General features: G+C 40.9%; 1 protein-coding gene and 1 long non-coding RNA gene across 7 annotated transcripts in view; one reads left to right on the top strand and one right to left on the bottom strand.

Annotated features, from left to right (window-relative positions):
* Nucleotides 1-16448, top strand: part of LOC137468640 (uncharacterized) — a 590084-nt gene that overhangs the window by 43538 nt on the left and 530098 nt on the right. The gene's annotated exons all lie outside the window — the stretch shown is intronic.
* EPHA6 (EPH receptor A6) overlaps nucleotides 1-16448 on the bottom strand; it is a 367788-nt gene that overhangs the window by 34102 nt on the left and 317238 nt on the right. For all 6 annotated transcript variants that reach the window (XM_068180480.1, XM_068180478.1, XM_068180483.1 and 3 more), the window contains 2 exons: nucleotides 16086-16147; nucleotides 5444-5653 (listed from right to left, as the gene is read on the bottom strand). In XM_068180480.1, coding sequence (XP_068036581.1) covers nucleotides 5444-5653; nucleotides 16086-16147 — 272 coding nt within the window. The remainder of the gene's footprint in view (nucleotides 1-5443; nucleotides 5654-16085; nucleotides 16148-16448) is intronic.

Genomic DNA, 16448 nt, shown 5'->3' with positions numbered 1-16448 from the left:
AAATGTTTAAATGTTGTCACAGACGTATTTTCATCTTCAGGGGCCACTACAAACAATAAAAATAAATAAAATAAATAGCAAGCACCACACCCTGCACTGTATGGCTCAGTTTGGGATTTCTGTTACTTTTAAACACACAGCTACTAATTGAAAGTCATCACACCTCACAGTGGTACAGCCCAAAAGCCAGAAAGTCTTTTTTTTTTTTTTCAAGGCACTCCTTCCTTTGGCTACTTGTCCTTGAGGATGCTCTGCCCAGGTCACCACAGCAGATGACAGAGGCTTGAAGAGGGCACATGCAGGGTTTCCAGCCCCAGGCATCCTCTGAGAGCAGGGAATGGATCCAGCTGAAGCTGGCACTCATGGGGTGGCTGATCTCACCACCAGTGGACACACCCCCCATCACACACTTTAAAACCAGTTACTGCAATTCTCACAACTGGGCCCATCAGCACAGCTCTTGTGAACTTGCTTCCTGCCCACATTCTGAGATATTTACTCTCTTGTTCAAAATATTGATGTGTGTGCCAGAGTCCCAGCAGAGTAATTCCTACTGTTACACTGCAGTTAAAAGCAAATCTTTGCCCTCAGCAGGGTGGTGCCCAGCTAAGAGCAGGCACTTGCAGTGTCTGGGGACTGGCAGCAGCAGCTGGATTCCTGCCCAAGAGCACAGGAATCCTGATGATTCTTGGCAGAAGATGGCACCAAGTGACCTATCCAAAGACAACCCCTTTGGGATCCCATTGAGGCCTGTAGCTCTAGTCTGGCAAATGATATTATAATCTCACACAGTAGCCTTGGAAAGATATTTTATTTTTCTAACATCCAATCTAAACCTCCCCTGCAGCAACGTGACATTTCCTCTCATTTCCTCACTCATTACCAGCAGCAGAAGCTGAACCCCACCTGGCTCCTTTCAGGGAGCTGTAGAGAGCAGTAAGGTCCCCCCTGAGCCTCTTTTTCTCCAGGCTGAGCCCCCCCAGCCCCTCCTCATTAGGCTGGTGCTCCAAACCCTTCATGTTGTGTCACACAAGGAGTTACAAGAGTTAACACCATTTATGCTCAACCTTAGATCACCAATGAGTTTTCAAGAAAACAGGTTAATGCAGACCTTTGCAGCTTCTTTTTCACAGTGGTTGCCAATAACCAAATTACTCTCCAGTCCATGATTAATTCTAGCCTTAAAGTAAATACCTAGGCAATATACTTGCAATAGCACAGAGGTTGTTCAGAAACTATTGCTTAACATCCCAGATAAACTGGAAAATTTACATCTTGTTTTTCTTTTCAGCAAACTAAACCTTCTCTCCCCAAACCTGTTACTTGTGTACCACTCAGGGAAATCTGAAAGTGTCTTGCAAAGTGGAAAGTGTAGATAATAAAGTCAAAAAATATGAATGTCTCATCCTGATCCCTCTGAAGACTTGGTACTTGCTAGTATTTATAAAGATTACTGGCATCAATCTTTGCTCCTCTAATGAATCTAATAAGTCTGAAAACTTCCTGGATGGGTTATTTCACCCAACAGGCTTGAGAAGAATCAGACCCATAAAGTTTACAAAGTGATTCAGTAAATACAATGCAATAAATCAATTCTCTAACTACTATCGTGGAAAGAAGACAATATTTCATAAGGTAAGACTGAATGAATGAATTCAGAATGTATTCAGAAATAAAGCTGATAAAAGAAATCTAGAATACATTTCTTTATCATATAATTCTGTTTGTAGCAGCTTTTTGCCTTGCTAAAAATCAGATGTAATGCAGACTACTAAGGTGTCACCTGTAAGAGAGATACCAGTTCAGTCCTTTTTGCAGTAGCGCCACAAATTCTGTTTTGATTATAAATATTTTGCTATATGTAAAGTGTTGATCTGGGCACACGTGGTTCCTTTTGAAATACATGTGAACCCTGACCATGTTTTAAACTAAATTAATGTACAACATCTAGCACAGTCTTTCTAAAAGCAGGAATGCTAGAATCTAGATGTCCTCTGTATGGACAGAAATGCTTGTTTATATACTAGAAATGTCCTTTTATGGCTAACTGTTGCCTTGGAAACCATTATTAAAGATGAAAGTTTTGTCTCCAAAGGCAAAACCCACATAGTACTCATTTATCCCGAAGTTTGCCTTATCTTTTCCTGATCAATCTGGAACACAAAGATTTGCAGTCAAATGTTCCTGGCTTTTAATTCCTCCTTCCTATTCTAAAATGCTATCTTGCTGTAGATTTTTTGATTCCAGGTAACAAACAGGAATCAATACTTTATTTCCTAAAAAGCCTCTCATCAATGACATATTTACATCCTTCGTCACAATAGGCTGGAAAACAACAACAACAACAAAGTACATTTACACAATACTTGACCACTGCATCATAGATGTAAAAGTCTATTTTTGGCTTACAGTGTATCATAGATAATTTCCAAGGAAAACACCCAATTGTACCATTCAGTTTCTGACACCAGGACTGAGACAAAAAGGGGAAGATAAAATAATCAGTTTCCCCTGAGCACTAACAGTGCTGTACGGGGAGATGTGAGGCTAAAATACCACTATTCAGTATACAGACCCACTCTGTGGATTTCTTGCAGGTACAGGTATGGGGCTGTTATCAATAAAAATCTCTGTGGAGAGGAAACATGAATTCTAAAATCACCAGAATCTTGGAGAGAACACTGAGGGTTTAACTTTCGCATGTTGAAAACATAGTATGGAACTGAAGAGTTGCTATAAAATCCTCTAGGAATACACGTGGCCTGCTGTTGGGAAGATGTTCACGAGGGAGAAAAAGGTCAGTGCCAAAATGATGGGCAGTGAGAGCTGCAGGAGGATTTGTCACCCAGTGTGGGCTTCTAGTGCCCTCTGTTACCATGAAAGCCTTCCCTGAGTCCTCCACAGCCACTGTGACAAATCTTTCCTTCTTTGTGTCCCCACCCTATTTTGGTCAGAGTTGTGCTGAGTCCTTTTAAAAACTGTCAGGGTTTTTGACTTACTGCTGAGTGTTCCTACAGAGAAATCTGCTGGACTTGCTCAAGGGGAACAAGACCCCAGGGATGGAGCCCATGGAAGGCAAGAGCATCCCACAGGAAACCTGGCTGTCCCCAGGTCATACAGAGTGAGTGCAACACAGAACTTGGCTGCAGTTCTCAGTCTGTCCTCAGGAATGAGGGAAGGACACTTCTTAAGGACCACAGGTGACAGGAAGAACTGGGCAGGCTCTGCCACAATGACTAAAACAGTCAGTGTGTGAGGACCCACTTGCAAGGACAGGAAAGCTGGAGTTGAGGGAATAAGTGATTTGAAATGCTTTTCATTTCCCTTATTCCTGACTCTGTTGCTTTGAATTCTTCCCATTCACAAAGTTTTTAGTTCATGTCATAAGGGTACACAGCATTTTCCCACCTTAGTTTCAAAGCTTTTTGATCTTCTTTGGGGGGTTCATGGTCAAAACAGATTCACCTTGGACGCCTGGCTGACACAGGGACCTGCCACTGGCCATCAGCCTCTGTGACATCCCCTCCTGCTGGACATGCTCCAGGTACCTGCTCAGCAGCATTAGGTAGTTGAGCACCTGGCTGCAGCCTTGGCAGGGTGGAGCAGTGGCTCTGAGGCACTTCTGAGTCCTACACCTACACCAGGCTCTCATGTTAAGCAGCTGGGTGAACTGACAGGAAAACAGGGAGCATTTCAACAAAGCCTGTTCTACATTTCAGGGAAGTCCTTCAGCACAGATAAAGGGAAAATGGAATATGTCATGGCACTGTTTGTTTTTTTTCACAGCATAGCACTTCCTGATTAGAAGCAGCTCTAGCCATGATGACCAGGACAGGCACTAACTACTTTATAAAACAAATTGTTCTGTGTCGGTATCCAGCAGAAAATTACAGGACAAATAATAGCCGAAAGCCTCCAATTCTCTTTTGGTCTTGTTCCTGTACCTCACTGGGAGAGGGGCTGCCTGGCCATTCCCAGTGCCTGGCACCAGCTGGGCCCATTAGCCTGGGCTCAGAGCTGAGACTGTCACTTGACTCCTGTCACTGGGGCACTTGGTGCCAGCTGAGCTCCTCACACGGGCCATTAGCCAGCCTCAACCCTCATGTGAGAACCTGCTCAGCTGCAGCCATGTTTATCTTCCCTTTCAAGCCTCTTACTAAGAAGCAGTGTGAAGCAAAACAGGTTTTGAGAACTAAATGAAGGAAATCTCTGCTATAAAGTAAAATCTGGGGTCTTTTCCCCCCCAGCTGGCATATTAAAACCAATAGAAAACCTTGCAAAGTGACTTGTTTTCCTCTAGGTCAGCTTGCAGTTCTGTATAGAATGTCTAAGAAATGGGAGTTTCAGCAAAATTATCAACACACCTCTATTTTAGGCCTAAACTAAAAGTAAATATATATTCCACATATATAAATATACAAGATCTAAAATCCCATTACAACATCTAAATTGAATTCAGTAGATGTACCATAATACTTACTGCAGTACAGAAAAATTAGATGAGTTCCTTATTTTGGCCATACATCACTTTTTAAAGTGGAATAGAAAAAAAAAAGGTAAAATAAATTATTTGATGTTCATTTATCTTCTCTATTACAATTCTGTCACTGTGCCCTATCATGGGACTATACAAATTCTGCACATTTTGTGAGAATAGCAATGAGAACGCACTCTGCCTCCGAAATAGTTTTAAGTTAAATGATAGAGATGAAAGTTACTCAAAAATCAGCTTGCAATTAACTGTTGTGATAATAATTGCATCTGAAATGTAGTTTGGCATCAGGAAAAATGTTGTATTGGGACTTGTCATTTGTCTTCTTCACGTTAAGAATTTTTCACCTCACTGGAGCCCCTCTACAACACCACAAACCAAAAATCCCACCCCAACTCCCCTCACCCAAATCCCATTTTTTCCAGTTTATTTGCACGACATTAAGCATTAATAAACTGAGAACTAAACCATGCAAAGAAGGTCCTACATGTCCTGCTAGAAGACAAACTTCAGTGAAATAAAATTAAAATTCTAATTTATGAATGCAAGGCTCGCATTGGCAGCGTGCTTCCAACAGTGAAGCTGGTAAGATTCCCTCCTCTCCCATCTCTCTTTCACAAACATATCCTTGTAAATGAACACAAACTGCCAGAAGAGGAAACAAAATGGGAAAAGAGCCTCCACAGCCAACAAAACCACAAAGAATGAAAAAGGTCTCCCACTTACACTTGCACATTTGCTTAAAATAAACTTTTGCTAAAGTTTATTAAACATCCCTTAGCCAAAAATCAAAACAACTTCCCTTAGCACTGCCAGTGCGTTTGCTGAATCACATGACTGAGAAGGGAACAACGCCAATTCCAACTGCTCTTCCTATGGCACAGACAAATCTGAAACTGCAATAGAAGAGGCGCCAGGCAATCAGCTGTTCAAGCTAGATAAGAAACTCACACTTGTGGTGTAGGCAGCTTCGGGGTCATCCTCCAGCACCCGTGACAAGCCAAAGTCGGAGACCTTGCACATGAGGTTGCCGTTGACCAGGATGTTGCGCGCCGCCAGGTCGCGGTGCACGTAGCCCATGTCCGACAGGTACTTCATGCCAGAGGCAATGCCCCGCAGCATTCCCACCAGCTGGATCACCGTGAAGTGCCCGTCGTGCTTCTGCAAGGCGAGAAACAACACAGCTACATCCCCTTTGTTTCATGCCACTGATGTCAACCACAGCCCTTATTTAAAACACTTCTGTCACCTGTCCAGCAAAGCTGCCCACTTGCAAGCTTGTTTTTTCAAGGACTTGAGTTGCTTGGCAGTGCATCCCATCACATCTCCCATTGTGCAGCATATCCCCCTTTCCTCCACATTTTCACGCATTTCACAGTCTTCCTACTGACAACATTTAATTGCTTTCATACTTGGTTACTATGAACACCTTCCCCCAATGCTATTTTTAGTACAACAAAGAGAAAGGACACACATTTCTTCACCTATAGCCTCAGGAAGCAAAGAACCCTCTCTTTATTGTCTCAGCTTTGATTGTCTGCATTGAGGTACTGCTGTTACCTCACTTTTATGGTACTTTTTTGGGGAGGGTTTGTTTGTAAAAAAAAAAAAAAAAAAAAAAAAAAAAAAAAATCCCAAAATCACCTGAAAAAAGTCTGGGGCTTTAGCTCATGCTGCTTGTGCACCTAACACCGAATCTCTGAATGCTAGATGAAATGGGGTAGAATTCAGGGATTATGTAGGTTTGCTAAAATTTTCCTGGCAGATTAAAGTTAAACTCAGATCCATGAATGCATTAGACACGTTCTGAAATCTATTGGAGTTGAACATGTAAATAAGAGTTATGCCATTAACTGTGCTTGCCCAGCTGGGCAGCCTTGCTGGGCCTCAGTTTCTCCAGCTGCAGCATCAAAGTTAATCACTTCTTTATGTCCTGCATCAGATAGCTCCTGAATTATGTGGTAGTGGGGACATGCACAGAAATGTGATTGCAGGCTCTCTGCCTTATTTAGACCTGCCCTATCTACCATTCACAGCAGACTGCTTGCAGGAGTATTTTTGTGACCTCAACTGGCAGACATTCAGCTTCTCACAGATTATTCAGTGACCCAAGGCTTTTTATGTTCACAGGAACAGCCAAACGAAACCAACTCCCACAAAAAAGTTAACTTTCCATTGTCTCTTTCAACACTTTTAGCATTGGGCTACAGACAAATAACGTTTGATCAGCATTCAGGACACTTGTATTGCTTAGTTCATGCATTTAAGCAAGATGATTTTTATAGGGGAGAAGCTTACAGGAAGTTCAGCAAATTCATTAGATTCAGCAAAGCAACAGGATGAACTATGCTTAGCTTTATCCCTGGTGAGCAAAGTATTTCAGCATTCCCATAATGATTCAACGATTTGGGGCCTATATCCAACTAGTCAGGATATGAACATTTAAAGACTACCACAAAAATCAGAAAGAAAATGGTAAAAGGAAGACACCAACACACCTTGTCAGCCAGATGACCTCACTGCCTCATTATACTTCTCAGCCACATTTGTACTGAAGGAGCCATGCCAAACACCACAGCCACCTCCCAAGAAAGCACATTTAATGACACTTCTTTGAAAACAGCTATTTTCAACTGATTTAGAACAATTTTTTCCCCTTGAAAGTGTCTTATATCATGGCAGTAAAGTTTTCTGTCTCTAAAATCTCCACACTGAAGTGGAGGCAGCTCTCCCCAGGCAATCAGACCACACCCTCCCTCCTTGTCACCATCAAGGCCACCGATGAGCAGCTGGCTCTGCAGAGGACACTCAGCTGAGGCTCAAGACACAAGGAGTCCCAGACTACCAGTGACAGATGTTTCAAATAAACTCATCCCATCCAGCAATTCAGAAAAGAGGGACAAAAGATTATATTCTTAACTACTTTAAGCTGCTTCCTGTAAAGGAAGGACAGGAATTTTAGCCAGTATTTTTGCAATGAGACCACATGGGATTTCTGGGTTTGCCTTTTACTTAATAATTCCAGTTGTTCAATTGATTAAAAAATTACAAAGCTGGTTGCCAACAGTTAGTACTCTTCACACTTACCATGTATGGATTACTTTTCTTCAGCTAACTGCAGAATTAGGATTTGGAACAAAGTGCCAGCACCTGATTTTTGCAGAATGACAATTCAAGCCCCTCTCTACCCCCACAACGAAGCACCAAACTAAACCAACCCCTCAAACCTCTAGATTTTACCTCCTCCTTAACAGCTCCATTTTTTCAGCAAACCTCAGAGTCATCTGCAGCACCTCCCTTAACCTTTTGTCTTCTTGGATTGCAAGCATTCATTCCTTCCTTTTTAAATTTTTCTTCTTTCAAATCTAGACCATGCTTGGCTGGTTTTTCATAAAACATAACTTTTTGTCTGCTCTTTCCAAATCTCAGTACTTGCCTTACCAGTATGGCTGTAATGCCTGAATTTAAAACAATCTCATGTTTTGCCATTCTCTCCATCCTTCTTTTTTGGGCTTCTGCCTTGACACAAAAAGTTAAAGCTTCTTATCTTCACTGTTTAAGAAATTACAGACTTGCTAATATACCAGCTGCAATTTTATTCTCTCCTCCTTCTCCCTCTGTATGTTTCTCAGAATTCACTACTGCACCTGTTCTCCTCTCTCTTTTCTCATGCTTGGTTTTATATTTTTTTCACTGCCAGCCTTGCAGTTGGACCAACTACATTTTTACTGTCAGCAGAACAGTCTTTCCTCAGTCAAGTCTCTTTGTAATCACTTCTGCATCAGTTTCCATTACAGCTGTATCCCCTTACAATCTATAAACTTATCATTCAATAGATCAAACAATTTTTGATGTAAGCTGATCGGGATACAGACTATGAGCTATATTTAACCTTTGGAAAATTCAGCTAGATTGATGAAATTCTCACAGCAGGTAGAATCTGACCTCACATTTTCAGCGTTTTTCAAGCCCCCAGGTACAATCCTTTGGCAACTTTCCACTATCTTGTTTCATTCACTTGGCATATAGGGAAATAAAACACTCATCTGACTGATAGCATGGTTGTTACTCAGGGCTTTATTCTGATTCTCATAGCTTAGATTTGAAATATGTTTTTGATAGGATTCCCACAGGGCTGTTAAGGGTGTTAATCAATACTGGCAGCAATTCAGACCTCAGTGGACTTACCACATTTATCCTATCATCCCATTAAATTTTAATCAAGCTTTGATGGCTTTGCTAAATAAACTTTTATCAACAGCTGGGTATAGAGGCAATATCTGAGTAGTTGCTCTTGCATTTACGCAGCCCTTAAAAATGCCCTGAAAAAAGATCTTTATTCAGCTACAGTTTGCTTTTAAGAACCTCATGTAAGTGAAATATTCTCCTCATGTTACAGACCTTTCAAGAGCACTAACTTATAATGGGCTGCTGAAGAGGTTCAGTTACTGTAGGGGAAGAAGGAGGATATCCAGAATTTCTCTCATTGCATTTTGCCCTCCCCGTTTTCAGCTCCAGTGCCCAGTTGAGTACTCTTCTACAAGCCTGGGGAATTTTTCTTCTTCAGAAGGTTTTTTCCATTTCACTACCCAGTAATCTTTTGGAGGCATAGCCACTGGATTTTTCTGTATTTTTTCTGGAGTTCCATCTATTCTGAAACCCACTTCCTCATGTGCCAAAGGACTCAGAAGACATTTAGGCCTTTATCCTCTGTGCAGGATTTACTACAGGTCTAAAAATTTTACTGCAGATTATTTAGATCTCATTTTAGATGGAGAACAGCACTGAAAATGGTGTGTCTGTGCCTAACTTAGGTCACTAACACTGGTCACTGGGTGAAATATGCAGTTTTGCTATGCATTTATTGTTACAGTTTTACTGTGCAAAGTAAATGGTGAAATTTTTTCAAGGTAAATCTTCCAAAATTCAAGTTGCAGTTTTGTAGTTCCTGGAAGAGTAACTCATGCTTCAAACTATCGTGTGTCACATTAAAGTTTTTATTTTTTGGTACTAAATGAGGTCAGCTGATGATTTCTTCTTCATTCAACTGCTGACTGAGTTCCATGCAGACTTAATTATTATTAATAGATTCTATTAATTCAATTACTAATTACTTTAGTTCATTTTAAATGCTAATGAGTGATCTTACATAGAGTGCAGAACAGCACTACCCCATACTTCTTCCCATCCAAATTCCATTCCCTCCACAAAGGATGTAGCAGAAATTTCATGAAGATCATATTTCTCTGGCTGCTTACAAGCATCTCATGTGAGAGTTTTAAAGCCTTACTGAAGCCAAAGTTTATAGATCAACTGCTTCTCCTACAGCCACAAAGCCTGAGCCCTGTTACAAAAGGAAACCAGAACTGTTTGACAGAATTAGTTCTTGACAAATCCATGTGGGCTCACACTTATCTCACAGTTATCTTTAAGATGCTTAGACTTTGTTTGATAATTTGTTCCAGAAATCTTACAGCAGTTGACATTAAGCTGACTGGCCTGTAATTTCTTGGCTTCTTTTTTCATCTCTTCTAAAAAACATTCAAAATCCTTTCATTTAAAACATTAGCTCAGTTCTGATCTTCTGATTTCTCATTCTTGACGAATTCATAACGAGCACACTGAGAGAGTCCACATTACCTTTCAAATTCTTTTTGCCTTCAAATACAAGACCATTTGTAATAAATTTCTTGTTGCTCAGTACTAAGAATATCTACGGTATTTAATGTCTAAGTAAGAATATCTACATATTAAAAATGCCCAGTATTTCTAAATCAAATTCTCACAGCAGCATCAGAAATGCTGTTTTATACATCCTTTTAGGAGGGTAAAACATTGCTTGAGAACAAATGCCGGCTCTGTAGCATCAGTGACAGCTTCTCAGTGCAGTCTTAGGTCACCTAAATACATGCTGCTTACAATTTCACTGTTAAGGTAATGCAGTCTTTCAAATTCACTTTATAATTGCTCAATCTCATTTTTGTTAAAAAAAAAAAAAAGTATCAGCAGTTTCCAGGTTTCCAGTGCAGGTTTTCTGTTTTTCAGACTGATTTTTGAATGCAAAATGCCACCTTTATCCTGCTGGGAAAGGAACATGCCTCAAATAAATTAAAATGCACATAAATGCTGCGTGGGAAAGCAAAAGAAGGAATATTAGTTATCAGCTCCTATGTTTTTGCCTCTCTGAATGCAAATAAATAATAATAGGAACCATTAAACTTAGGAAAGGCCATCTGGCTTTTTTCCCCCACAGCCTACTCTGCCTGCTGAGGCCATGTTAGATGGATATACCACACACACTTTACAACACTGTTTCACAGAATTTGCTGCAAGTGTTCATTTTAGTCTTCTCTCACTTTCCCCCCAAACTTGCTAAATGTGTCTGCCACAGCATCTAAACTGTAGCTGAAAAAAGGGTGAGTGTGATGGCAAAGCTGCTCTGAGAATAACTTCATAACGATTACTGCAAGAAACAGCAATATATCACAATATTTTCTCTGTCTAGTAACACTTATCTTAGCCTCTGCTAGGCCAGCCTTGAGGGATTAAAGCTGAATTCCAGGGTTTCATTTGCTGTACAGTCTGCTGCAGCTGGTGCTCTAAGGCAATTAAGCATATTTCTTATAGACTCTTATAAAGAAAAAAAAAAGTGTGGCAGCATTTTTACTTACTGTGCTTGCCTGTATATAAATCTAAGTTTTTCCACAAGTATTTTAATTTTCTGAAGTGAATGGAAATCCATCAGCCCCAGTTTTGAGTAGGAAGAGGAGAATTACTATGGCATATAGCAACAATGAAGAAAGCAAGGTGGTGCTGTGATTACCCCTTCTTTTTACAGCTCTGAGATTCACAAAACTGGGGAAGACTGGAGCATCTTTCAAACCTAAATATTGCTGTCTATCCAGCACACCTTGGACACTGAGCAGGAGCAAAGCTCTGGTACTCTGCAGCTGCAGAAAAATACTGAAAGAAGTTCAGTATTCTGGTGATATTCTTTTGTTCATTTTATGTGATTCTGGGGAGCCAACTGTGGGAGGAGGTCTCGGAAGGGATCTGTCGGGAATGCCATGGGAAGCTGCTGTGGTGTAGGGGCATGGTGGCAGAGTTCCCACCTTCTCCCATGTCCATCATCAGATGTGCCCTCCCCAGTTAATGTCTGTTAAACAGTTATGCCATCCCAGGTTCTGGAAAGTTCTTTGTTCTATGTTCTGTTATTGGTTCCTTCCCTGTAACCACTCTTTCCCCTGTCTCCCATTGGTTTGCATTGTCCTTATCCCTCCCATGGGACCTTACCCCATTGGTCTGCATGTACCCTAACCTCGCCTCCTCTTTCTCTGTTATAACCCCTGTCCCCTCCTTCAGGAGGGGTCTCTCGGGACGCAGATCTCAGGTGCTCAGAGTTAGCTCCCCTCTCGAGAGGTTGCCTCCCTTTTCTTCCCTTGCCTTTTCCTGCCTTCTCCTGCCTTTGGTGCACCTACAATAAACCCTTGAGAACTGCAGCGCTCTGTGTGCCGACCCGTCTGTTGGTGGATTCATACTCCTAGTCATCTGGGGCTCCTGTAGACCAGCCACCGGCGGGTTTCCCCACAGGACCTAGGTCCAGGATGTCTCAGCCAACCACAAACCTCCTCGAAAAAGCAGCTTCCAGACATGTTCCTTTTCTGTGTTTGAATCCATGCCCACACTGCCTGGTGCACGAGGAGGTGAGCACAGACCACAGCCAGCTCAGAGCTCTCCAGGAATCATTCTTCCCAAGAAGCCACCTCACCTCCTAGTCACCCTGTTCCTCTCCATGTGATGCTTAATCCAATTATTTTAGCCAAGAATGACCTTTAAATGGAGCTGTGAAAACAAAATAAAGCAGATGAGATTTTAACCTGAATAGCCCCGTGAATCTGTGAGGCACAGGCTTGGAGAGTGGGCTGAGTGGGGGACGATGTGCTGGGGTGAAAAAACCAACCTTGGGGAAAGGACTTTTGTAGGAATTATTGCAATCATCTCATAGGCTTGGCTCCAACAGCCATCTCCAACCCACAGCAGGGCAAACTGCCTAACTGCTTGCTAAAAAGGTTTTGTGGGTTTTCAGCTTTTTTTCCCCTCTACTTTGTGGTTATTATGCATCTCTCCTGGTTGTCTTGTCTCTTCTGCAGCCTGTATCCACAAGCCCGAGCAAACACATCTGACTGCAACTGCCCTGTCTGATCACTAACATCTTTCTATCAATACAGAGAGCTGCCCTTTCAACCCTTCTTGCCTTTATTATTTGCCTTATATGCCTGCAGAATAAAAGATTGCTGAGATCTCCATGACACAGGCAGGTGACTAAAACATAAAGACAATGTGCCCCATCCAAAGTCTGAGTGAAACTGGTAACAGGAAAATTTACCTGGGTCTCCTCAGTTCCCAGGGTTAGCCACTTTCTTTCCAAGCACAGATTTCCTCTGTCTGGAAGCTGTTGGTGAAATGCTGGAAGAGGCTTCTAGCCCCTGAGGAAATACTTAGCTGGAAACCCACATCCTTTTTCAGAGAAATCTCTGCAAGTGTTATCAGAAATGAAGCCACATGAACCTCATTTCTGGTCAGACAATTGTTTCATTGATGGCAAATTTCAGGTATGCTTTTGTGGGATGATAACCTCTATGTCTCAATCTTATATGATGAAAACCTTCCAAACAACACTACAAAAAAACTAAGTTTCATCTTTCGTAAATGAGTTTCATATAATTGCGAAAATAATGCAGTATTTCTGAGGAAAATTCAATGTCAAGTGTATCCAGCAATTTAGGATGTCTGATGATGCACAATCACTGAAATTAATTACCATCATCTTACAAAATTGGTTCTAATTAGCTGATGCCTTCCCACTTCAGAATATCTCTGAAGCAGCTTCATGTTGTAAATCCATGCCAATGTTTTTTACCCAAAAACTCAACATTAGCAGCCGGCACACAGGATACTTTGTGGGGTGGGGAAGACATAATTCAGCTAAGCATGCTGTTAAATCCATACAAATGGCAGAAAGTGGGAACTGCTGTCTCTAAAGCAAGGAAGGAAAGGCTATTTAGATTTTAGGGGTGAGAGATTAAAGGGTGGGGTGAGGCTTCTGATTCGTGGCTCAGCCTGTACTGGCATGAAAGCAAATATCCCACCACGGCTGTGAGGAGGGTGATGGCAAATGGAATTATTCTTCTGGAATACCCTCACGTGGCTCACCACAGAATCTCCCTTTGAATTTGTAAGACTGACCCATTTTTGGAGGCTTTTGGAGAAAAACAGATGGAGGGATGTGCTGGGGAGTTTCTGCCGGTTGTGGTATGTGGGGAAATATTTCTTATGGTCAGAAATGGACTTTTTTCCCCTCTGTGTAAAAACACTTTGCACTGGAACAATTGATTCCTTTAAATAATAAGAAAGACAGACTGTGTGATAAGCCCTTCCAAATCCCACAACATTTGTTATAGTCACTGAACGCCTTTCATTAGGATTGCTAAAGATAAAGCCTCTCTGCTGCTTTGTATCTTCACAAAAGCTTTTAAAAATGTGGACTTATATCTGCAGGAAACAACTATTATTAATGAAGCAGCTGGATTTCTTTTTAAATAGGTTACTTTGCAGCCATTTGCTCTGCTAATTATAAACAGAAATGCTGACATATATCTACAGTGCTTTGGGATGTTGAATATTATCTAAAGTACATTTAAAAAGCATTTTAGAAGAATAACCCCTATCTGAAATGTGAATTGAAGCTGTAAAATAATATACATGAAAAACAGCTGCAGAAATTATTAGCTCACATTTCCCCCCAGCAGTTCTGCTTCCAAATATATCTGATGCAATGTGAGAAGCACTGCCCCACAGTAACATCATAATTCTGCTGATGCCACTTTCTATTAAAGTATCCTAATAAGTAGTAACAGCTCTGATACATGAATGCATGTGAAATAAACCTGGGATATAGATATCACACCAGAGCAGTTCAGAGAAAGGTAATTCTCTCTCATGAATTATTTCAGGACTTGGTTCGATTCTCTTCTATGAAATTCTCCACACACACACACACACACACACACGCACAGAACAATGTTTCAGGCCCAGAGAAATCTTCCTGGGGACCTGCTGAAAAATCACAGAGCAGGAAAGCTGCAGGTACTCAAATCAGGGGCAGTTCCTGTGCTGCACATGGACAGAGAGATGAGCCAGAAAGGAAAGGGGAGTAATTTTTGAAAACTACCCATGTCTAAGACATGGATGATATCAAATGCTCCATAAAAATAACTTGATTTTGAGAAATCAGCAAATTCTCACGGGAAACTGCTGGTGTGTTTCTGACAACATAACAGATATCTGTCATTTTTCTTGACAATGGAAAATAAAAAATTATTTGGAAGAGTAAGAGAGGGGGACAACAAAGAAATATCAGAGAAATATTCCTGTGGAATAATCCAAACCAGAAGGCAAAGAGAATCAGGGTCTGGAGGTATCTGTCAGTGGCTCTGCTGTACTCTCAGGGCTGTATCCCTTGCTCCAAATGCTCTTCTCTGGTGGCTTCCCCTCTTCCCAACAAGTACTGCCTGCATGACTTTCTCCCCTCTCATGTAAATCTTTCTGAAGTGCTGGCTGCTTTTCCCTCTTGCTTATTCATTTTTTTTCTCTAAACAGTTCCTTCCTCCTGCTACCACAGAAGAGCCTTCAATCACCACCACCAAGATTTTCACACCAATATTTCCACAGCTTCCTGTTGAATGTCTCTCCTTTGGGATACCCTTTCAAACAAGTTCCCAAACCCACAGGCCCCTGAATTCCACAAGCCCAGATTTACCATTCTGCAGGATGGAAAGGGCAAGGCAGTGGGCTACTGAGGGCTGGTGTTTACTTTTTAAGACAAATCTGAGATACTTGACATTAAAATTATTCCCACAGGGTCTTACGTCAGTGAATCTCTGGAGCATTTTCAGGGGTTCTGTTAAAAAAGAGACTATTTTAGGATAAGTTTAGCTCACAGAGGGGGGTCATCCTTTCCTTTTACATTTCTAAAAAGAATTAAATACAGTTTTGCTAGCATATTAATCCCATTTTCTGTAGCCCTTCTTTAATGTTTACTAAGGACCTTTGGGGGTTAATTAATGCCAGGACATTTCACCCATGAACTGTTTTCTAATTCAATTTGTTAAATGCAAGTAGCCATAAATGTTATAAATCAATTACTGAGTATATTCTACGCTTCACTAACCAAAAAAATCATAACAGAGTATTTTTGAAGGTGATTGAGAAAAATGAACCACTTCCATAAGGCCAGGCATTTATGCTTCAATTTATCTTTTCTTTCACAAAAACAATTTGAAATACATTTTGCTAAATACAGGAACTACTTTTGTAGAAGAAATCAATTATATTCTGAAGTTTAAATCTTTTTTTTTCCAGCCGTGCTCTAATGTATTACTGTACCTCAGAAACATACCCTGGGGAAAAGGCTTCTATTCTTCACCAGAAATCCATGAATAACATTATGTAGAAATTAATTTGTGATAAATGATTTAAAATCTTAACCTAGAATGGTTTCTGATTCAAATGTCATCAGAAAATGGCACCTCACCCGCAGGAAGGAGTCAAGGGATCCGTTCTCCATGTATTCAACTACAATCATTACTGGTCTGCCTGCAAAACAGCAAAGAGACACATCAGGATTATGGACATTTTATGGGGCTTTTACAATTCTAGCTGTTCTGCAGAGGTTATTCACAGTAGCTGAATATATAAAATATTTCCAAAATTCTCATTTATATCACAAACACAATTCCCTGTGTTCCTCCTAAGAAGTATTTTCTATGCACTTTTTTTTTTCTTTTGTTCTTACTGGATTAGCTGAATGCACATCATTAAGTTTGGTGCATCCTCCCTTAAAAAAATGATCAAAGAAGAGCCTGCTATCTCCAAATAGCAAAACTTGCCATGTAAT

Source organism: Anomalospiza imberbis, chromosome 2 (genome assembly GCF_031753505.1).
Source record: "Anomalospiza imberbis isolate Cuckoo-Finch-1a 21T00152 chromosome 2, ASM3175350v1, whole genome shotgun sequence".
In the NCBI taxonomy this organism is placed as follows: Eukaryota; Metazoa; Chordata; class Aves; order Passeriformes; family Viduidae; genus Anomalospiza; species Anomalospiza imberbis.
Note: the sequence above shows the minus strand (reverse complement) of the source record. Positions and strands in the feature narration are given on the sequence as shown.